This window comes from Daucus carota, chromosome 6 (assembly GCF_001625215.2).
Source record: "Daucus carota subsp. sativus chromosome 6, DH1 v3.0, whole genome shotgun sequence".
Taxonomy (NCBI): domain Eukaryota; kingdom Viridiplantae; phylum Streptophyta; class Magnoliopsida; order Apiales; family Apiaceae; genus Daucus; species Daucus carota.
The window spans coordinates 22,080,255-22,102,776 of record NC_030386.2 but is presented as its reverse complement, the minus strand read 5'-3'; the positions used below and the strand labels follow the sequence as shown (position 1 = coordinate 22,102,776).

Sequence of the window (22,522 nt, the reverse complement as noted above, 5' to 3'; positions counted from 1 at the left end):
TTTTATTGTGATAACCAAGAAACAGTTGTCATGTGAAATTTGAAATTTAAAGAATATTGTAGGATGCAATTGGTTTAGCATTTTTTTGCCAAATTTCATTATTATCCAATAAAAAAATTGTCACTTCCACCCCTACAGTCCTCTGCCATTATAATTCACACATATAATTATTTTTAAAGAAATGATTTGCCAACAGTTATTTAGCTGGAGAAAGAAAAACTTTACCGGCTCCCGGCGTCTTTGACGCCCTTGCTACAATGCTAATCCAACAAAGGCCACAAAGAGCGTATCACACCTTTTTGCATCCTTCACAAAAAGGACTGTACAGGGGGTGTTTGGCAACCCAGCTTCTCAGCTTTTTTACTAAAGAAGCAGAGATTGTGGGGGTGTTTGGCAACCAGCTTCTCAGTTTTTTTACTAAAGAAATACTGTCTGCTTTTTGTATGCTTGTTTGGAAAATAAATTTAAGCATTTCTGAAGGGTATTAAAAGCTCAAAAAAAAAAGCTATGGATCCTAACTTTTTATAATCCACCATATAAATACATACACTTAAATAACTTATAAGTCACGGTATCCAAACACTTTTAATAATTTATAAATTCAAATCAACTTTTCACCTATAATTCAATTCTTTACATTAGGCAATAAGCCACTTCTTTTAAGTTTACAGACTGCCGTGTGTATCACCACCTCCTTTTCACATTCTGCTTCACAAAGAGGACAAGCTCATGACATGTCTCATTTGTTCCATTATAATGGACATCCTTATGTCACCAACCTGGAGCAGTAAAATTTTCAAAATGATATTTGTAGGGACGGACATTCAATTGGGTTAACAAGATTTCACCCAATTACTTGAAAAAATTTCACTTCAGTTAATCATATTTTAGAATTCATTTCGGTTTTCAGTATATATATATTTTTTAAATTTCAGTTATTCAGTAATTATATATTCTAAAATTTAGATTACCAATCCAAAAGATATCTTTACCACAACAAATACAACAAACTCATACCACATTGTGCTCGACGCACCTCTTTACCAAAGACCATAATCGATACTTATACCACGTTGTGCCAGGTAAAGAGAAGCATCGTCTATAAAAACTTTAACCAACCCTCTATCAACAATTCTAGACCCGACATCGAACTCAAGATTCTCAAACACTTTGGATGGTTTACATACATTTAATAAAGCCAAACCTTAAATATCAAAATAAGTCAATAAAAAGAGTCTAACTTATCACATTTCAACTTGTAAGTAAAAAAATTAACTTATAAGTTCATTAAAGTAACAAATGAGCTGATAAGTCGTAAGTTAGGCTATAAAAGTCCAGCCAAACATGCACATATATCTTCCTTGAATCAAATCAATGATATATGATACTTATGTTTATATTCCACTAGTACAGAAAGGTTGAAGTTCAGATCTGCAGTGCAAGTTGTACAGCATAAATACTGAGTTGATTTCAAATAAATTGCTAAGAACATACTCTAGAAAAGTAAAAAAAATATAAATTACAGAACCAATACGAGGGTGCCTGTTTAATCGAGTAGACGTGGGCTTATCTAGCTTTGCTTCTATTGCACTTCTACCATGGCCTCTACCAGAATCCACAATTTACAGGGTGTGATAATCAAATTTCACAAGAGGTGATGGAATTTTGCAAAAACAAAACTATACAAAGCTCTAGAAAACCTGGATTATAATTGGACTTATGTGACATCTGGTTTCTCTAAGCTTGCCATGTATGTTAAGTACACAGTCCACAGATACGCAAATGAATTGCTTACTAATGGCTGAAAAACAGAAGACAAAATTAGATTACTTGTAAATTAGCTGTTATTATTTCACAAACATATATTTGATATCACATACCTGCAAATGAACAGGAATAAATTTAAATGTCACAAAATCACAAAAGGGCCAGTACATGACACCACTTATCATTGTAGGGACCAGGTCTCGCTTTAGTCTGGCAATGATCTCTGGACCACTTTCACCTGAGATTGTTAACATCATAATAATCAATTCAAAAGAATTAAAAGTCTATAACTCAAAACACTTTTCTAACTTCTGGCTACAAAGTATGTTTCTTGATTAGGTTTGCAAGACTAGTTTCTTTACAACTAAGAAGGTAACACGTAATACCTTGCAACCCAGCGTTCACCGAGAAGAAACCTGAAGTCATTGCTGGTCCAAAAATTGTCTGACCCATAACAATTTTAATTAATGTCGTGGCAATGTCACGCTTTGGGAGGACCTTTGATACTGTATTGAACCAAAAATGCATCGATGGTCCAACAAAAATTAACCCAATGCTAGCCATGCGCAGTGTTCTCACTAGATCATAAGGCTTTGTAGTTTGCGGAGAAATCATCTGAAGGGTTTTCAAATTTAATGGAATTCAGACAGAAATGCAGTCAGATAAGAACAAAAATCGAGAGCGATGATCCATTTAATAATTAAATACTAACTATGGGAGTCGAACCTGGCTGTAAATTTATAAATTAAACAAGGCTAGCATATAATCATAATTAAATGGCATTTAATTACTCATGTGCGGTAAGTCATATAAAATTTGTTAACGCTTTGAAGAAAAAGTAGGCTAAAAAGTTAAACACTTAAAAACAAGTGAGGCAGAAACACCTGAGAGGGATACAAATCTATATCCTGTTTAAAACTTTGTTTGGGAGTGTTGTTGAAAACTGTTGTGCTGTCTAGAATAAGTGGTAAAAAAAGTGTGGCAGAAATCAGATATCTGTTCATTAATTTTATCATTTTTTTTTTTGATATTTGCATGTCTTGAGACTCTTGACAGTTGAGATCTGCTTCCCGCAAGCTAAAAAGCACATGGGGGTTTGCTCTAGCGTTTAATCGTTTATACCAAAATCACTTTTCAGAAAACTTTTTCAATTTTACCAAACAATTTTTAACATGTTTTAAACTAAAAGCTGCTTGCTCCAACAACAATATCAAACAGGACCGATGACAGACACAAGTCACACAACTTAGGTAGAAACACCTTTGAGAAATACAAAGCTACATTCTTGTTGAGCCCACAGAAACGTGACCAACTGTATGATAATCCTAGCAGTGATTTGCCGGACAAGAACTTTATTGGCCGGAGTAGAAATCTCCATTGCCAAAATTAAGTTCCAAGTCATTCACAAGTTAAACTACAATATCGTGAAGCTCCGTTTAGTGTCCCAGGGAAACAACAAACTTTTTGTGACATAAGAAATGGCAGGCCTGGTAATTTAGCACACCACAGTAAACACATATACAATTGTATACGTAAAATACAGGTATAGTTTTAATTTCTGGTACACCATACACTGAAGTACACAAAAACGAAGTACACAATAAATTTAGTGTTGGATATGGGTTTTCATTCTGCATACAAGACACGAAAGCACGCGAAATTGATATATATATTAATTAATGATTATATTTTTATGTAACATATGTTTATTTATATGGGTGTATATTTTTAATTAGTAAACACGAAAACACGACATGAAAAGTATATGATACATTCAGATTAAAGATGAGTTTCACATTTAGGGACACAAATCTATTTCAACATGGATATGGGTTTCAATCTCAAATACATTGAACACGAAAGTACACAATGGTCAAGTTATTCAGGGTCAGGCCTAGTCAAGGCAACAACAAATGATAGCCAGATTTTTCTCTAGTATCATTGAAAAGTTTGTATGATAGAAATCAAATCGCACACCAATTATAAAATTTTTCCAATACTAGATACATCAAAAACCAAATGCAAAGCAATTCGAAAACTAAGTTTGCCGACAATTTTTACTTTTTTCGACAATACATAGTGTACTGTAACAAAGCATAAAAGAACTGTGGGTGTTGCAAGTGTATCAAAGCCTGAAAGAACTGGTGTGTGATCAACGGATACTAATATCTACCAACATCAAGTGAAAGGAAAGAACTTCAAAAGATGACACAAACCAAGTCCAAGATTTAACCTTTACACATATGTATATTTAAACAAATGCAAACATATAAGTTTGCACAAACAAAGCAAGCTAATTTCAATATCTACCAACACCAAACGAAAGAAAAGAACCTCAATACAAACAAATTAAGCCCAATGCAGTCGCAAACAAAAGCTTGATTTGGTTGTGTTTGGATGGGCTCTCTAAACCCAACTTCTCGCTTATAAGTTAAAATCAATTTATTTGTACAGTTCTTGTAATAGTCTTATAAGTTAACTTTTGACTTAAAAGTTGAAATCTGAGAAGTGGAAAAATCTAACTTGTTCACTTACTTGTTTTTGAAATTTGACTTCATAAGAATGTACTATTACTCGTACAAAATATATTTTTAATATTACATTATTATATTACAATATTTTATACCTACCAAGTTATAAATTACCAATAAATTTATTCAATTTGATAGATTTAAATTTTACTTTTCACTTACAATTAACTTCTTGCTTACAAGAAATAAGTAACTTTTTTTTTTAAGTTAAGATAAACGGCCCAACCTACCAACATCAAGTAGACATACAAGATAGTTTCAACATCTACCAACATCAAGTTATAGAAAGATACTTGTTCATACCAAATATGTCCAAGATCCCAGCTTAATACACAGAACGTATACACACATCACATTTTAATATCAATGCCTACCAAACATCAAATAACAAAAAAAAAAGGTTCATTAAAGACCAAGTAATCCCAAGATTCAGCCTTTACCTAAAATGTATGCTCAAACATAAAAGATTAATTTCAGTATCTACCAACATCAAGTAATAAACATAAATTGAATATAAAGGACATAAGGCAAAGATTGTAGTTTTACAGAAAATGTGAATACCTGAGATGAAAAATCAGCAGCAGTATAAATAATTCCAGAAGTAACAGCTTTTGTGAGGATTGGGCGTGACTTTATCAACCCCAAGTACCACCCCACGAACCCATTTTTTGACGAAGACGACGTCGTTGAACAATAACGTGAATTTATCAAATTTGAAAAGCCCAGTTTGTTCTTAGAACGGGTGACAAAAGCTCTTGACTCGTTGATTCTGTACAGCTCGTTCTTGAATATGGGGGCTTTGATTGATTGATTGTTATATATGTAGACGCCGGAGGTGTATTTTTTGAGGCCATTTTTAACAATTCCGGCAAACATTGTTTCTCTCTCTAGAGATTGGGTTTCTATTCTCTCTCTAATGGGTTTTAGGAGAGAGAGATAGGTTTAAGGAGGAGGCTCTGATAGGGAGCTATTGCGGCGATCATGGGTCTTCTCTTAATTAAACCCCCTATTTATTTAATGGCCTGCTTTAATCTCCTTTTTGTTTTCTCTTCATGTTTTCATTAATTTTGTTTTAATATTAGTATATCATATTATCATTTTCGAAAATGTTATGCAACTCAAACAAATCTCAAAAGTTTTCTAAATTTTACGTGTTATTTTTTTTAATTGAATATCAAATCAAATAGACATGAATCTCTTGTACTTAAATCAACCGCATCGATATAATTATTTTAAATTGACGCTTCACTTATTTAAGAATGTATTTAAGAAAATAATTTGGAATCTGTAGTATTATCATAATTTTATATAATACACTATATTAACGGAGTTGGTCTTGTTGTTATAGGTGGGAAGAAAATGGCCTTGAATATAGTATCGGAGAAGATGGCTGTGAGTTCTCATTTTGTAATCCAAAATACAGGGATGAGCAAAATCGAACCAAAAACCGAATTATCAAAACCCGAACCAATTAAAGACCAAACCGAATAAAAACCGAACCGAATAATATGGTTGCGGTTTGGTTTTAATTTTTTGGAAACAGAATACAAACCGAACCGAACCAAATTAAATTAATTATATAAATTTATATAAATATATTATATATATCATTTAAAATCTGTTGTATTTAAACTTGGTTTAGTTCTGGTGTTGCTCCTAAAACATTGCAGAATGTCCTTAATGCAAGCAAAGCCATGAAAGAGCATGAAAAAGCAAATTCTTGGTGCATCTGTGAATTCTTATAAGTGTGGATGATATTTGTACCCAAGCCAAATCATTTCTCTGCAAACATGTTATTGATTTCTTTTGTTTTACCTTTTTATCAATTTTTCTGTGTAAAATTGCTATTTAGTCAGAATAGGTTCAATGGTTCATACAAGTGGGCTCTGCTACTGTTACTAGTGTTGAGAGACCATCCAAGTATGTTGTTGAAGAGCCGGGTAACAGGCCAAGTATGTTGTTGAAGAGCCTGGTAACAGGTAATTTGCTATTGCTGAAGCTGCAGTAGTATCATACATTTTAAATTGAAAACTTTAGTTCAAGCATATTTATGATTAAAAATTTATGGGGATATGTAATTTAATTTAATTTGGTTTTAAAACCGAAACCGCACCATTATAAACCGAAACCAAAATCAAAAACCGAAACCGAACCAACGGTGTTTGGTTTGGTTTTGGTTTTTGATTTTAGAAACCGAATAAATATGGTTACGGTTTGGTTTTCGGTCAAAACCGAACCAAACTGAACTACGCTCATCCCCACCAAAATGTCATATAGTGTTTTACTCAATCGTCTTACATTTTGTACGGTTTTTCACATAAAAACGCAACACGGTCTAGCATCATTTTTTTAAAATCTTAACATTAAATTATCCAACCCTTACTCATTCCATCCCACTTCTTTTATCTTATTTGACGTTTTGTTGTCAAACTGATCAGACTTTGACCGGCAATGAGTAATTATTCCGACATGATCTCAAAAAATTGAAAAATACGTCCTAAAATAGAATGAATGCAGATTTTAGTAATATACTTTTTACACATTTTTATTATTTAATATACGTAAATTTCAATCAAAATTGAGTTAATTTGACGACAAAAAGTTAAACAAGACAAAGGAGTTGGGACGGAAGGAGTGCAATATAATAAAAATTTTCTATTTATAACATGTCCCTTATATCTTTTTACTAAAGAAATTTTGTCATAATATGCTATATACATTATTTTGCATGAGTTTTTGAAAATAATTACATACACAAACACATTATAAAAAATAAAAATATACTCCCTCATCTCAAAACACTTGTCCCTTGTGACTTTGGACCAATAATATTGATTATATTTGAACTGTGATTTATATGTATTATATATTTGAAGAACCAAAAAAATAATCATTTAGAGAATACATCTAGTCTATTTTTTAAAATAATATATTAATATTTTTTTAATATTTAAAATTGGTCAATTTGAATTTAAAAAATAGAAAAAAAAGTAATTTTGGACGGAGCTAATACCATCTCATAATGCGGGAAGTACAATTTATGAGATTCCTGGTATATCCCCTTGATACCCTCTTTCACGTGATTCTCTTTTCTTGAGTTCTAATCTCGTGGACTCCGAAATTTTGGAAACAGTTTTCCAGATTTAAATAAAGGCAAGATTGGTCAAATATGTAGGCATGCATTGAATTGGTTAGCAGTCAATTTAGTTGAAAAAGGAAAATATCTCCACAATTCAAAATACCCGGACTGCACCTATTTCATAAAAACGAATTTTGAAATTGCAGCCCGGTAAACCAAATTTTATGTATTATCTGTAACTTTTATTTATAGCATGACCTATTGAATTTGATGCTCAGAGCTGGTATATATAACGGAATGAAGGCCAAAACAGAGTCACTACTATGACAATGGTATATTGTAAATGAAACAACATTTTTGGTGTGCAGAAGAAAGAAATAAACAATACCATGCTTTTGGAGTTTTGGCTGTGAAGAACTTGCAATCCACAAATGAACCTGTCTTTAACGTAGGTTCACAACTCTGAATTTTATTTTACTTTTGTAAACTCACGACTCTGTGATCTTATACAGTAAAATGTCTGACAGAAAGACGATATTTGGAGCATTATAAACTTATTGGCAAGTTCATACAAGCTAGATACATTACGTATACATGATAACTATTATTACATTGTGGCAATCCAAGCAGACATTTAAACCTTGGCACAAGTTTTAGCATCCAAAGTCATAGGGTACTAGCCCTTTTAGCTCAGGTCCGTTAAGCCTATTGTTCTTAAAGCTGCAAGATAATAGCAGAGGTCCAGTTACTAAGATTTACAAGAGAAGGTCCAACATTATATCAGATAATTATTTTTAAACAAAATAGCAAACTACAAGTTCTGATTATGTCTAAGGTCATTTACTCTCGTCCTGACCACTAAAAAACAAGCTACAAAATGCTCAATATCAGAAAAAAGCTTGCTTGAACAGGGCTTCAATAACCTTCTTGAAGTGTAAAGTGCTTTACATCTTTTAAATTGATACATTAATCTCCATATACGAAGTTATGCGTGCAAACAAATAGTCACAAAGGTATTGACGTTTTTGGGTGTTCAAATTTTATTTCTCAATTCCAAATACAACTTCTTCTTATAAGAATTAATATATATACATATAATGCAAATGATACAGTTAATAAGGATTTAGGAGCAGGAGGTGCACATGAGTAATACAGGCAAGTTTTACCCAACAATGATGATAGGTTGATCAATCTAAATCCTTTGTATATACAAACAAGATGTTCATGTTAAATAGGTTTGAACTTTGAAGTAATAAAAACGTTACCTTTTTATGGGGAAATTTGCGAAAGGGCCATCAACAGGTATTGTTCCACAGAGGTTGTTATTAGACACATCACTGAAATACAAATAAGGAAACATAATTAACAAGTTCTCATTTACACAAAGTGAATGATGCTTTTTCTAACTCATTTTCTAACTGTTACTTACAAAACTTTGAGGTTGGAAAGTTTGGATAGTTTTCTTGGAATAGGTCCAGATAGGTTGTTATCATTTAGCCGTCTGTAATAATAAGAGCAAAATTAATATTGAAGCAGAAGATTAACGCAATTTAACAATCATGGGCCTAATAATAATCACAACTTAAACAAGAAAATGCTTACAAAAATCTTAGAGACTTCAACTTAGCAAAGGATTTGGGGATTCTTCCTTCAAATTTGTTGTTATACAAATCCATGCTGATAAGGTTTTTCAATTTACCCAACTCCTTTGGAATTTTTCCATCAATGTTATTCCGATACAGTTCCCTGAATTCAATAGAGTAACCATAACTTCACCAAAAAAGCGTAAACTACTGGAAAAGAGAAGTGCCTATGTTCAATTATAAAGACCCTTGGACTGTTTATGTGAAGTCATAAAGCAATTTGCTGCAATGAAATATTCAATTTTTTTTAAGGATCCGTGTTTGTGAAAACAAACAAATCAAAAAGACAAAAATTGCATAAATCAGTAACAAGTAAAACCATTTCTTTCTTTCTTATATTCGATCAGTTGCAACTTGCAAGCATGAAATTTAACAGGCAAAGACAGTATATTTCCAAAAGAATGTTTAAGGTAATACAGCCGTACAGGTATTGGAGGTTCTCAAGCTCACCAAGCTCCGAACCAAGAGATCCTGAAAAATTTGCATTGCCCAAGTCCCTGAAATTAAAAAGAAAAAATGTTAAGGATATATTCTTCAATTAATTTACTTAATAAAAGGTTGTAAATAACAAATTACTAGTGATTTGTGCTTTGTATCCAACAAGTTACTTGTGATTTGCATCCAATATACCATTTCTCATTGTAAATTGGTTCTCATTTCGGACAAGCCTAATACAATATTATCTACTTTTACTGCAACCATATATCTGAGACTGACACTTGATTTAAGATATATGAGAGAAACAGCTATTTCAAATAAAATTATTTATACTCATTTTTCTGCCAAATTATTCACTTTTTTTGGTAATAAATGCTCCAACACCTGTATGGAGTATTTGAATTCCATGGCACAAAAGTCACAAGGCCAAAAGAAAGTGTTAACCCCTGATTGCAAAACTTGAGTACCCAAGTGATCTAACAGCTCAAATACTTGGCACTTCAAATGAACGCTACACAATCCTTTCTAACTCATTCTTTTCACGAACTTCATCCTAGAACTTTCGAGCTCTTTCATTTATTTGTTTTTCACCTCTTACCTCCTAGATAATTCTCTCCCTCCATGATATTGTCCAATTTTTTTCCCTTTCAGTTTCAACCAAGTGAAGCATTAAGCTTTTGAAGAAGTGGGTAACAAAAGATAACAAGAACACAATCAACACATAGGCAATATGATAACTTCAATTTCATACCTTTGTATTAAACGTATAACAAATGATTAATAACAAACAAAAGTGCAAGAAATATATAAAGTTGCAATGATCTTACAAACGAGTAACAGAATTTTGATTATCACAAGTAACATGGAACCAGGTACAAGGATTGACCAGTGTTGGATCCCAACTTTGTAGAACATTATTAGGGTCAGAAAGTCTAGTTCTTAGGACATGTAAAGCATTTCCTGAAAAATATCACAGGAACATAATTTAATACAGGGTATCTTGATAAAATTCAAAAAACTCAATCCAAATAGCACATACAAACTAAGAAAGTATGATGGCAGTGATTGAAATTTACCTTCAGAGTTGCAGAGGACGGCAGGGACAGATAGCAGGAAGAAGAGGAGAGCAAAAGTTGCAGCCATTGTAGAGGGGGGGGAGAGAGAGAGAGAGAGAGTTGGAACTTTAAAAGTGGAAGAAAAAATTGGAGAGAGAGAGTTGGAACTTAAAGTGGAAGAAACAAATGGAAAGAGAGGGGGAGAGAGAGAGAGAGAGAGAGAGAGGCTGCTGATGAGAGAGGGAGAAAGGGGAGTTGAAACTTGAATGGTCAATTGTCAAATAAACAAAAACAAGATTAAAGATTGTGTGTGTACTGCATAATCAGTTACTGTGTAAGATGAAATAAAGTCATGGCGTGTGAAGTGGGGTTCACTGACTAATCAACAATGACCTCAATTTACAAGACTTGCTGTCTTGTTTTTACTGTTGCTTCTCGTGTTCGAGAAATAACTCGGAAAATCTTGTCCACCGGGGATATAGTCATCTACTTATATTTTTGTTTAATCAAGCAATCTATTCTACTCCCTCTGTTTTTTTATATGACGCTTTGACTTTTGGCACATATTTTTAAGTGCTTTGACCGGGTGGTTAAAAATATTATTTTTTAAATTTTCTTTTTCTGAATAAAAATTTTGATTATATATTATTATTCAGAAAAAGAAAATTCAAAAAATAATATTTTTAACTACCCGGTCAAAGCACTTAAAAGTGTGTGTCAAAAGTCAAAGCGTCATATAAAAAAACAGAGGGAGTAATTTGTTTGGTTGATCAAACAACAAAAAACTCATGCTTGTTGGAAAAACTGTAAAGTACGACCATTTCAAAGTACAGTAAGGGGACCAATTGTTATGGTCCCAATCTCTCAACTTAAGTGTGTACAATTTTATCTTGTTTTGGTACAGATTTTATCTTGTTTTGGTACATTTCTTCTCCGGTCTCCACAGGTATCCGTATGTCTGCAATTGTTCTCTTAATATCTATAATATAGAATATTGATTTTATAAATTATAGAGAATTAAAAAGATATTTTATTTCAGTTATGAACGTAGAAATCGAGAATGAGACTAATCGGTTGATGAACGAATATAAGATTTATCCATGATTTATCAGAAATTGTTCCGATAAATCGAGAATTTTTGGTAAAATTCGAGTGTAATCGATAAAATATTTTTTAAATATTAACCGAGGATTTTTCAATAAATCGAAAATATTTAGAACACTGATTTCAATGATATTCTCTGTATTGCTTATTTATAATTTGAAATTAAAATTAAATGGATCACTTAATATTAGTTTCAAAATTATAGGACAAATCTATTCTTTTCTTTTACATATTATAAAGTCGCTGATCAGTAATAAAAAAAGGGTCATTAGCATGCAATCCATTGAATGAAGACCTGGAGCGGCATACCCAGATAAATAAGACTATAAAGGTTTCTAGTATATGTCGAAAATCTCCCAGATTCTGTTCTCCCTTCCATCTTTCACATACTTGACAATGTATAAAAAAACAATGCTAAAATGAACTGCTGCTATATTCAGTTGCTCTATAAAAGAAAAGTACAGTATTTTACAATTCAAGCATGAGAAAGCTTGTATATGTTTTTGTAGAACTACTGAATAAATATCAAACATAAGCTATGTAATATAACAACTGCTAAGCAATATGAAACCTCCTTTCTGAAACCACTGTGGAAGCATGTTTAATAAAGATGTCACACATGCTCTGTAGCTCTCATCCTTTCCTCTTCCTCAGCTTTTTGCCAAGCAGCCTAAGTAAAATAACGCATGTATGAAAAAAGGTTCTAATATTTAGTAGCAGTACAGCAATAAGAAGACGAGATATAAACACTTACCTTATCACGTTGAAGCCGAGATTGACGGGGGAGTATGGAATTTCCTAAGCTTAGCCCTCCCCATGCTTGCTGCATTTCTTTCTCCCTTGCCTGGCGGCGAGTTGCTGAATGCAGTATCTGGCTGTCTGATTGCTGAGCAGCACTTATCTTTTCCCTCTCGAGCCTGGACTTGGGTTTAATCAATATTTGATCCAAGCTTCCTTCGCTGCTTTCCAACTCTTTTTTAGTTTCCCTATTTTTCTTTATATTAGTTACTTCTTGCTTTTTACCATACTCCAATTTCTCTTTCTCAAGCCTGGACACATGTTTTATTAAAACTTTATCCAAGCTTTCACAATCTGCGACATTGCTTCCTTGATCAGCTTCCACAGGAAATGCTTTCGTTTTTTCCTTTTGCACCCGATGAACTGGTGGTTTAACCACAATCTTGTCAAGGCTACTTTCACATCCGTTGCTAGATTCTAGTCCTTTGTGATCAAGCGATAGAGCTTCTGCAGCTTCCAATATTGATTGTTCATTGGGAATTGACGTCTCAACTGAAAAATCTATAGAAATTCCATTTTGTGTTGTTTCGAGTTCCTGATTTAGATCAATATTTTCTTTCCCCACTTGGCCTCCAAGAGAACATGTTGAATTCTCCACAGAATCTGCGATTGAAGGCTTCTTTTTCTTTCCGTTTCTTGCTTCCAGGACTTCTCTTTCAAGTCTTGACATGCGCTTGACCAGAGCCTTTTCTAAGCTTGGAAATTCTGACCCATCTTTTTGGGTCTGGCCAGATGCCCAATTTTGCTTTCTTTCAGTTTTCTTGCCATTCGATTCATATAGTTTACCATTTTCCCTTTTGGCCTCTTCAATCTCCTTCTTAAACTTTGAGACATGCTTTCTTGTTAGCATACTTTCAAGGTCAGGAACAACCACAGCTGAATTATTACCAGTACCAGTACCCTTATCTTTTTCATCTGCCTCCCTTTTTCTTTCAAATCTTGCTTCTTGGACTTCTCTTTCAAGTCTTGACATGTGTTTCACCATAGTCTTATCCAAGCTTGGAAATTCTGAAACATCTTGTTGTGTCTGGCCAAAAGACCAATTTTGCTCTCTTGCGGCTTTCTTGCCATTTGGCTCATATAGTTTACCCATTTCCCTTTTGGCCTCTTCAATCTCTTTCTTAAGCTTTGAGACATGTTTTTTGTTCAAAACACTTCCAAGGTCTGGAACAACCTCGGATGAATTATTACTCCCTTTTGCAATCATAGGATCCTTAACAAACATCTTCCCAGAGTTCTTCTTTGCCTCTTCAACTTCCTTCTCAAGTTTAGACTTGTGTTTTACAAGAATACTACCCAAGTCGGCAGTTAATATACTACCACTGGAACAGACCTTTTCATGATCTGGTTTCTCCTGTTCTTCTCTATACCCTTCTTCACCCAGCTTGTTGATTTTGGAGTTCTTGGCTTCTTGTACCTCTCTTTCAAGTCTGGTCAAACGCTTAACCAAAAATTTGTCTAGGCTTGGAATTTCAGTCTCAACTTGATTATGCAGCTGCACATCAGTATGATATGTCCTTGTTCTTCCTGCCCCAAAGGAAGACACTCTCCTGGGAAGATTGGCAGCTGGTGCATGATCAGAAGCAGCACCTAAGTTATGCTGGTCGATGTTCTCCGCTTTGGCAAGAACAGCGCTCAATCCGCAAGTTGCAACAATAGTGGCTAAAGATGCAAGTTCATCATCTTTTAGGCATTTAATTCTCTCTAGCATCATGTCGACAAGCTTTGCCTTGTGATGTTTTTCTGGGAACTGCCTCTTGTATTTTCGTTGTCTTGCCTTGCCAACCAATGCTACGGCATCAACATCTTGAGAGCAAATATTAGCATCGACCGATGCTGATTCAAATTCAGACCCAGTATCAGATTCACATTCTGAAGATAACCCTTCAAGATTACTGTCATCTGTATCTGGATTATGACTAATTGTTCGCAACATCTCCTTGATTTCATCTTTAGATGTGCAATTTGCAAGATTAATAAATGCAGCTTTAACAGCTGCAGCTACTTGTTTATCCACCTCAAATGCAGTTTCAAAAGATGTCCTAACAGTATGTCTGGTAGAGTCCCCTCCATTTACATTCAATGTTTCTATTTGATAATGTTTTTGAGAATAATCTGGTATGTCGTACATGATCACACCAATAGCCTTTGCAGCTTCAAATGCTTCAGCTGCAGTATTTTCTGCTTTGAGCAGCATAGTTTCAGCTTCTTTGGTTTCAATCCTGTCAAAATTTGTTTTACCAATTAATTAGTCAAATAGCAATATATAAGTGATACACTTTGGAGTCAAGGGTTCAAACCTTATTTTTGCTAGAAAGAAAAGAGTAAATGTGGAACACCTCAAAAAGGATAATCTATACCCCAAATTAAGTGTCTATATAAACAACATTGTTTCTTCTTTTTTATGCTTGAGATGCTAATCAACCCTTGAGCATTTTTTTAGCAGATTTGTGCGCTCCAGCCAAAACAAACCACTTCAGAAACAGATGGTTCAAATGCATACCTGGATGCTTTAAGTATGCGGCACCAAGAAGCCTCAACCAACGCAGCCTTTCGAGCCTCCAATGCCTTTTTCGCAGCCTCTCTTACTGCAATTTTTTCTCTCAAAACTCTTGAATAATGGGGATTTGAATCCCCCAGTGTTTCATCAAGAGTGGATCTCATCCCATCTACATCCTGGAGCATTTTTATTTTCCTTTTTAAGTACGATTCAACCTTCGTGCGTGGGAACCAGTTGATGGGTGAAACTTTACGGCGGGAAGGTTTTTTAATCTGTGATGTAACTTTGCTGAGACCGCTCAAGCTTGGATGGCTATCTCTAACTGTTCTTTTCTGCAGGTTCCAATTAACACGGATAAGAGAATAGACATGAGAAGAAATCAATAGATTCTAGGATTACTGACGCAGCATGTAACTACGAGAAGTTGCACTATACAAATAAGAAGATAGCCATCCTGCACGATTACTATCGATCACGATTCGGAAACTCAATTAGAGAATAATGTGATAAGAGAACACGCATGCGAAGAAATCAATGGATTCTAGGATTACTGATTCAACATGTAACTAGGAGTGGTTGCACCATACAAGTAAGAAGACAACCATCATGTCACAATCACTATCGATCCCCGTTCAGAAACTCAGTTAGAGAATAATGTGATAAGAGAACAAATATGAGAAGAAATCAATAGATTCTAGGATTACTGATTCAACATGTAACTAGGAGTGGTTGCACCATACAAATAAGAAGACAACCATCATGTCACAATCACTATCGATCCCCGTTCGGAAACTCAGTTAGAGAATAATGTGATAAGAGAACAAATATGAGAAGAAATCAATAGATTCTAGGATTACTGATTCAACATGTAACTACTAGTGATTGCACCATACAAATAAGAAGACAGCCATCCTGTCACAATCACTATCGATCACCATTCAGAAACTCTGATTAGAGAATGATGTGAAGTCGTAGAAAGCATGAATGTGTTATACTGTAATATGGCCAAAACCGAACAGACCAAAAAATTATGACTATCAATGTTAATCAAGTTGAAAATAATTTAGACCACAACAAACAAATTCAAATACATTGTTGTAGACCATCATGTTTTTTTACCATACTCCTCTGAAAGTATATCCAAATCAACAAAATGTAAACCACTTGAACGAATTCAAACAACATTTATAGAACTGTAAATATATCCGAACCAAAGATTAACTTATGCCGGAAGATAATGCAGCATAAACATGACTCTGATGCTAATAACCCATATAATTACTGAGACACTTAAGAAAAACATTACTAACACATGTTCAAATACCTCATAATATGAGCATTATTTATAGACTTAAAACAATCCATTCACTGGCAAATTAAACATTACCACACAATGACACAAAATTGTAAGTTGTAATAAGCCCTTCATCTATGCCTTAATCAACCAATACCAAAAATTTTCAGTAAAATCATGTTCATTTACTAAAGAACAAAACCAAACACCGATATATCCCAATTCCACACACAAGTAGGGTCCAAGAAGAAGATGTAAGCAGCGTAGACATATCAAATAATCTAGAATGACATACAAATAATAAACTGAATCATGAAAAACAATATGGACCAAAATTAAGAAAGCCTGCATAGACTTAACCCAATTTTTAGGGTTTATAAATTTGTCCCAATCAAGAAAAAAAACAAAACCTCAAATTAAAAAAGAAAAGCAAAGCAAAGAGACTAAGATAATTGAAGAAGATTAGAAGATCATACCTTTCCAGATTTAGAAGAAGAAGAGCGAGGAGAGTCAGTAGAATCAACTGAAGATTGATGATTCTTGAGCTTTTCAAGACAACCCATGTCTAAACAACCAAGATCCATCTCGTATATACCGATGTTTGAACACAAAAATCAAATCACTGGAACTGGGTACAGATTACTTAACTCCTGAATTTTAATAAGAGATATTTCTGTCTGTATGTATCAAGAAACAATGTGTGAGAGAGAGAGAGAGGAGGGTATGTATAATAATTTTTAAAATGAAAACTATCCGTTAAAAGATACTCCGTCCCTGTTCAGTAACGGTCCCTTTGATTTATGTTTTGTTATACAAGTAATTAAGTTCAATTTTTATGTGCATTTTTGAATTTAAGATTTCTTAACGAGTCGATCGATATCTTTATGATATTTTCATATCCAAATTATTGAAGACTTTAATTTATCTGTCTTGTTAACGTAATCAATGGATGCAGCTGATTGGGTGTTTGGGGTGGGTTTCATGGTGTTTATTATTTATACCGTACATAAAATAAATCATATCTTATATTAATCATATTGATTTATTATTTCAAAAAAAAAATCATATTGATTTATTATATTTTTGTCTTCTCCGAGGAGTGGATATTATCCATTATCTACGAATTTTGAGTTAAATTATTTATTACTTATTTATTTATATAAAAAATATAATATTTTTCATATAGAAATATATTTTTATAATATATGTATCAAATTCTTATTATTTTCGCATATTAAAAATTTATCAAATAGTTTACATGAAATTATAATATAATTTTATTTTGATTAATTTAATAGGTACGTATAAATTTATATAATTTTGTAATGTATGTATGAATAGAGTGCGGGTCAGACGCAGGACGAAGGACATAATATCTATATCCACTTTTGTCCATATTTTTTATTTATATAAAAAATAAATTTATATAAGTTTGTCATTTTGAGCACAAATTTGAGTGAGGCTCAGCTACGTGCTCGTGGCGGGTTATGCTTGGATTATGTTCTCCTCCGAGAGAGCTTTCCAATGCATGTTTATTCACTCAAAACGATTAAAGAATGGATGACTTATGATGATCCAAAGTTGCTTCCTTGGTAGTGGAAAATTGGAGAGAAAACTTGAGTCCCGCATTGATTCAATAAAGAGCATTTAAAGGCTTTATATAGCAAGACACTTTGGTAGTGTCTAAATGCGTTACTAGTGTATTGCTCCACCACCTACGTGCGCCCAGGGGGGTGCAAATTGTGGGAGTTCGAGGCAAATTTCGTGGCTTCGCAAGCCTCGGGCTTTTCCGCGTGTGCGACCTGCGGACACGAATGCAGCAAAATCTGGGCCCGAAGAATTTTTTTCCACACAAGTCTTGCATTGCCTATATATATTCATTATAGTTTAGGGTTTTATACACACGATAATACACAACCTCTCGCATCCAAAAAACCCTAGCCGTCGGTGATAGTTCTCAGTCTTGTTCTGGTTCATCGAAGGTGCTTCTTGCATCGCCAATCCGTTTTATCCTGGGAGGCAATCGTTCATCATATATGTTGAGGGCGAAATACGCTTTAAGGAGACAGTTACGCACTGGACTCGGATTCCATTCGCATATCCTTCGTTTATTTTCTGTCTCCTTACGTTCTTCTGATTTTGTATGCTTTGCACACACGTAAACAGTTCTGATTTATTGCACAGATTGTATAACAATCTTAAAGCATATTTGTATATTTGTTTTACATCTGTGATTGAGTTGCTTTGTTTGCATGTTGGAATACAGACTTAATGGAGATTGTTAATGGTGTTATCCCCACGAGCGATACGGCTGTTGATTCCAACGCACTGGTTAATCCAGATGGGAGTCAGACGTAGCAGTTGCAGGCTAACCCCAACGCACTGGTTAATCAAGATGGGGGTGTGCCACCTGGTTCTGGACCTACGCCTGTGGGCGTAGGTCCAGACATGGAAGCACTCCGACTATATATGTCGGAACTATGTGCTTAATGGTTTGACTGGACCGCTGTATGATTTGTACAGTTCGAAGGTTACATCTAAGGACTTATGGGAATTACTTGACCGTAAGTATAAAACCGAAGATGCCGGTGCCAAGAAGTGGATTGTTGGACGCTTTCTTGACTACAAGATGGTGGATTCCAAGACTGTTGACAGTCAGGTGCAAGAATTACAGCTGATTATTCATGAGATGCATGCCGAGCGGATGGGTCTTATGGAATCTTTCCAAGTTGCCGCTGTAATAGAAAAATTGCCTCCTAGATGGAAAGATTTCCAGAACTACCTTAAGCATAAGCGAAAGGAGATGACTATGGAGGATCTAATTGTTAGACTTCGCATTGAAGAAAATAACAGAGGATCCGGAAAGAAGACTATTGCCGCTGAAAAGGCAAATATGGTGGAGCATGCACAAAGCTTCAAGTCTAAGAAGACCAGTTCCAGGAAGGGGGCTAAACTGGCACCCAAAGGAGGAGTTTCGAAGCCTTCGAAGTTCCAAAGAAAATGCTTAAACTGTGATAAAGTTGGTCATAGGTCTGCTGACTGTAGGAAGCCTAAGAAGACAAACAAGAAGAAAGAAGCAAACATGGTTGATGACATCTCCAAGAAGATAGGTGATATAGACCTTTGTGATACGGTCTCTGAGGTGAACCTGGTTGGATCTAATCCGTGAGAATGGTGGATTGATACAGGAGCATCTAGGCATATTTGCTCCGACAAGGAGACTTTCTCTAGCCTTATAGCTTCTGATGCTGGTGAGAAGCTCTACATGGGAAACTCTGCGACTTCTACTATTGAAGGGGAAGGCACGGTGATTCTGAAGATGACCTCTGGGAAGAATCTGACTTTGAAGAATTTACTTAATGTGCCTGATATTCGCAATAACCTTGTGTCCGGTTCTTTGTTGAGTAAACATGGCTTTCGCATTGTAATAGAGTCAGATAAAGTTATTTCGTCTAAGAGTGGTATGTTTGTAGGTAAGGGCTATGCAACTGATGGGCTGTTTAAGCTCAATGTAATGTCCGTTAAGGACAATAATGAAATGAAGATTATAGAAATGTACAATCTTAGAGATTTTACAAATATTTTTAAACTCCAAACATAAACAAGAAAGTAAATGAGATATGAAGTTGATAAAACAAGTTATTTTAATAACTTCAGGTGGATTTGTTATTCCATTTGAGAGATTTCTATATTGAAAAATTATCAATGTTAAAAACAAAACTGCATACATATTGAGAACTGGGAGTTTGTTTTTACAAAATATTTCCTAACTGTTCAAAGAAAAAAAAAGTTCAGATGCACTGTACTCTTTTAGTTGTACATATGTTATATATGTAGTGCTAATTGATAATGTTGCTTCAATATTATCTAGAGTATGGTGATCAACCATTAATCATCCCAACTATATTCAAAGTTCAACTAGACATTAATTGTGTAACCAGTAATCCGAAACTTAATCATTCATTTTTTTTCTTCATAATATCTTTTTCTTCACATGAAATGCAAATTAATTATGCGATCGTCGTGATCAACACTCATATATCTCGTCAGCTATTATTACATTCAAGGGTATGCGATAGATGTAAAGTGGATTTCAACTCAAATATCGAATAATCAATGTAAAGAAGAATTATTTTGTAAACAGTCAAACAACTTCATCAGTATGAGGATATTAAGAAAGAGACTAAGAAAAAATTGTGGAGACTGCCAACCGTCCAAAATTCACAATATTATATTAATATGGAGCTAATGGATGTTGTGCATTCCAACAAGTGATATTCGTCCTGAGTTGGGACCTGATATGTGTTGTTTTATAATCTCATTTGAATTATGACCAGATATCGTGGATGACTTATGTCGAAAGTTTTCTATATTAAGGTGGTCGTGCGGCGTGTCCAGCAAGAATATTAGTCAGACGAATCGTGAGACATTATAAGAGTTAAAAAATTGTTGGGTCTTGGATTGAGAAGGATTTGTATTGGGTGCTACCTAAGTCCCACATTGTTAAGATAAAGAAGAATTATTTTAAATACAAGCAATCACAAAATTCCATTAGTATGAAGATTTTCTGAACGAATTTAAGAAGAAATCAATTGGGTCTTGGCAACAGCAAAAATAGTCAATATCACATTACTACACTTGGGAGTAGTGATGTATTTTCCCAAAATTTTTATGATAACATATTTTTTTCATTTTTGATTCTAACAATTACCACATTAGAAAGATTTTCAGGACAATGTTGTTGAAGATATATGCTTTATTTCTACTCTGAAATAGTAATGGGTGATTTCAATGTTGTTGTTGAAGTTAATAATAAAACTAGCATGAATTCAAACATTTTCAAAAGTACTAACAAGTTTCAAGGAGTCAAATCTTTATTTAGCTGATTGTTGGTGTTAAAGGATGTTAGCGAATTAAAAATATTAATTTTTTCAAATATGGCGTGAAATGATTCTTCACGCATGATATCTTCAAAGACTCTAGTCTGGATACATGTATCATTTCCTATGCAAAAAAGTTTCAGATGCATAAATTTCAGCAACTGTTAATCATTAGGTCTTTTAAAAGATCTTGGCAAAGTTGATTTTCGAGAATTTTTTGGATATTGTAGGGCTCAAGTTTGCTTAAATTTGTAAATTTTATTTAGTGATGAATATATTTTTTAGAAAAAAGTCAAGTTTGTGCACTTTTAATTTCAAAGACAAGTTAATATATATTTAATCAATACTATCGCATGTATTTTTCTTTCGGTGTCTCTTTTTTTTTTTGTTAACAATCCTTCACTACAAAGGATTCCTTCATATAAATTAAACCACCATGATGATTGATATGGATTTGGATAAAAACTTACATATGGTAAAACTATTTTGTCCCGTTGAGTTATCCTTTTTAATCCGAATTTTTTGTGCTTGTGAAACTTATTAAATCATTAGACATTAATAGTTTTTTATACTATAATTGAATTAGTAAATCAGATCGTAGGTTAATTATTAGTCGGTGTTTAAATGAAAATATATCTGTTAATATTTCATATTCTTATTAAAAACATCACGCATGTCAAGGCAGTAAAATAAGTTAATCTCCCCATGCCAGTGCCAACCTTTTTGTCTAAAATTTTATAGTATTTAAAATTTTGTTCCGTGAGGCATAACTTGTAGAAGTAATTGCATATCGCACCCCCTAAGTATCGTTCAAAAACGATAGAGTACCGATACTTTAAGAAACTCAACTCGCACCCCTTATCTTTACTTCTCAAAACCAAGATGCACCCCATGCCGTTAACTTCCGTTAACTCAGTGCACTCCGTTAAGTCAGTATATATAATTGCAATTCGGACCCCCTAACTTACGTTCAAAAACGATATGGTATCCATATTTTTGAAAACTCGAATCGCACCACCTATTTTTACATCTCAGGAACGATACGCACCCCCTCCGTTAAATTCCGCTACCTTCGTTAAAATTCTCCTCCGTCTCAATTTACATGTCCCTTTTGCTTTTTGAGAAGTTAAATTGACTAATTTTTTACTAACTATTTGAAAATATGTATTTATTATTTTAGAAAATAGAAAGTTACATATTAAAATAGACTAGATTTAATTTTTGATGATATTTTTTTAAATTTTTTTGATCAATTTTTCCAAACAAAATAAATAAAATTTATATATTTTAATCAATAGATAAATTTATGTATTATTTATAATAAATATCACATGATATTTATTTTTTATATTTAAAATAGTGTATATTTTAAGTACCTAATACACATGTCACTAAAAATTTAAAATCATTCAATATGTAAAATCATTTTGACT

At 33.7% G+C, this 22,522-nt stretch overlaps 4 protein-coding genes across 4 annotated transcripts; 1 reads left to right on the top strand and 3 right to left on the bottom strand.

Annotated features, from left to right (window-relative positions):
• Positions 1 to 1,361: 1,361 nt before the first annotated feature.
• On the bottom strand, positions 1,362 to 5,306 carry LOC108225234 (uncharacterized). Its single transcript, XM_017400061.2, has 4 exons — positions 4,860 to 5,306; positions 2,154 to 2,382; positions 1,881 to 2,005; positions 1,362 to 1,801 (listed from the first exon to the last, which is right to left on the bottom strand). Exons 1-4 carry the CDS (start codon positions 5,172 to 5,174, stop codon positions 1,718 to 1,720), a joined length of 753 nt encoding a protein of 250 aa, XP_017255550.1. The 5' UTR covers positions 5,175 to 5,306; the 3' UTR covers positions 1,362 to 1,717.
• Positions 5,307 to 7,826: 2,520 nt separating this feature from the next.
• Positions 7,827 to 10,806, bottom strand: LOC108224580 (leucine-rich repeat protein 2). The gene is made up of 7 exons (XM_017399250.2): positions 10,535 to 10,806; positions 10,286 to 10,418; positions 9,446 to 9,517; positions 8,980 to 9,123; positions 8,807 to 8,878; positions 8,643 to 8,714; positions 7,827 to 8,097 (listed from the first exon to the last, which is right to left on the bottom strand). Exons 1-7 carry the CDS (start codon positions 10,599 to 10,601, stop codon positions 8,031 to 8,033), a joined length of 627 nt encoding a protein of 208 aa, XP_017254739.1. The 5' UTR covers positions 10,602 to 10,806; the 3' UTR covers positions 7,827 to 8,030.
• Positions 10,807 to 12,032: 1,226 nt separating this feature from the next.
• On the bottom strand, positions 12,033 to 16,915 carry LOC108224981 (uncharacterized). Its single transcript, XM_017399759.2, has 4 exons — positions 16,686 to 16,915; positions 14,919 to 15,247; positions 12,372 to 14,637; positions 12,033 to 12,287 (listed from the first exon to the last, which is right to left on the bottom strand). The coding sequence occupies exons 1-4, from the start codon at positions 16,791 to 16,793 to the stop codon at positions 12,231 to 12,233; spliced, it is 2,760 nt and encodes a 919-aa protein (XP_017255248.1). The 5' UTR covers positions 16,794 to 16,915; the 3' UTR covers positions 12,033 to 12,230.
• Positions 16,916 to 18,480: 1,565 nt separating this feature from the next.
• LOC108226069 (uncharacterized) lies at positions 18,481 to 19,810 on the top strand. The gene is made up of 3 exons (XM_017401024.2): positions 18,481 to 18,540; positions 18,650 to 19,319; positions 19,398 to 19,810. Exons 1-3 carry the CDS (start codon positions 18,481 to 18,483, stop codon positions 19,808 to 19,810), a joined length of 1,143 nt encoding a protein of 380 aa, XP_017256513.2.
• The last annotated feature ends 2,712 nt before the right edge of the window (positions 19,811 to 22,522 follow it).

Bases quoted from the DNA above. Each gene is read 5' to 3' on its own strand.
- LOC108225234 (XM_017400061.2), bottom strand. From the start codon at position 5,174: ATGTTTGCCGGAATTGTTAAAAATGGCCTCAAAAAATACACCTCCGGC. The intron at 2,383-4,859 runs GTATTCACATTT...AAAACCCTTCAG, and splicing joins CTGCTGATTTTTCATCTCAG to ATGATTTCTCCGCAAACTAC. The intron at 1,802-1,880 runs GTATGTGATATC...TCTGTTTTTCAG, and splicing joins TTATTCCTGTTCATTTGCAG to CCATTAGTAAGCAATTCATT.
- LOC108224580 (XM_017399250.2), bottom strand. From the start codon at position 10,601: ATGGCTGCAACTTTTGCTCTCCTCTTCTTCCTGCTATCTGTCCCTGCC. The intron at 9,124-9,445 runs GTACGGCTGTAT...TATTGAATTCAG, and splicing joins CTTGAGAACCTCCAATACCT to GGAACTGTATCGGAATAACA. The intron at 8,098-8,642 runs GTAACGTTTTTA...ATTATCTTGCAG, and splicing joins GCAAATTTCCCCATAAAAAG to CTTTAAGAACAATAGGCTTA.
- LOC108224981 (XM_017399759.2), bottom strand. From the start codon at position 16,793: ATGGATCTTGGTTGTTTAGACATGGGTTGTCTTGAAAAGCTCAAGAAT. The intron at 15,248-16,685 runs GTATGATCTTCT...TGGAACCTGCAG, and splicing joins CTTCTTCTAAATCTGGAAAG to AAAAGAACAGTTAGAGATAG. The intron at 12,288-12,371 runs GTAAGTGTTTAT...TATTTTACTTAG, and splicing joins CTCGGCTTCAACGTGATAAG to GCTGCTTGGCAAAAAGCTGA.
- LOC108226069 (XM_017401024.2), top strand. From the start codon at position 18,481: ATGGAGATTGTTAATGGTGTTATCCCCACGAGCGATACGGCTGTTGAT. The intron at 18,541-18,649 runs GTTAATCCAGAT...CTGTGGGCGTAG, and splicing joins CTGTTGATTCCAACGCACTG to GTCCAGACATGGAAGCACTC. The intron at 19,320-19,397 runs GTGATATAGACC...GGATTGATACAG, and splicing joins TGACATCTCCAAGAAGATAG to GAGCATCTAGGCATATTTGC.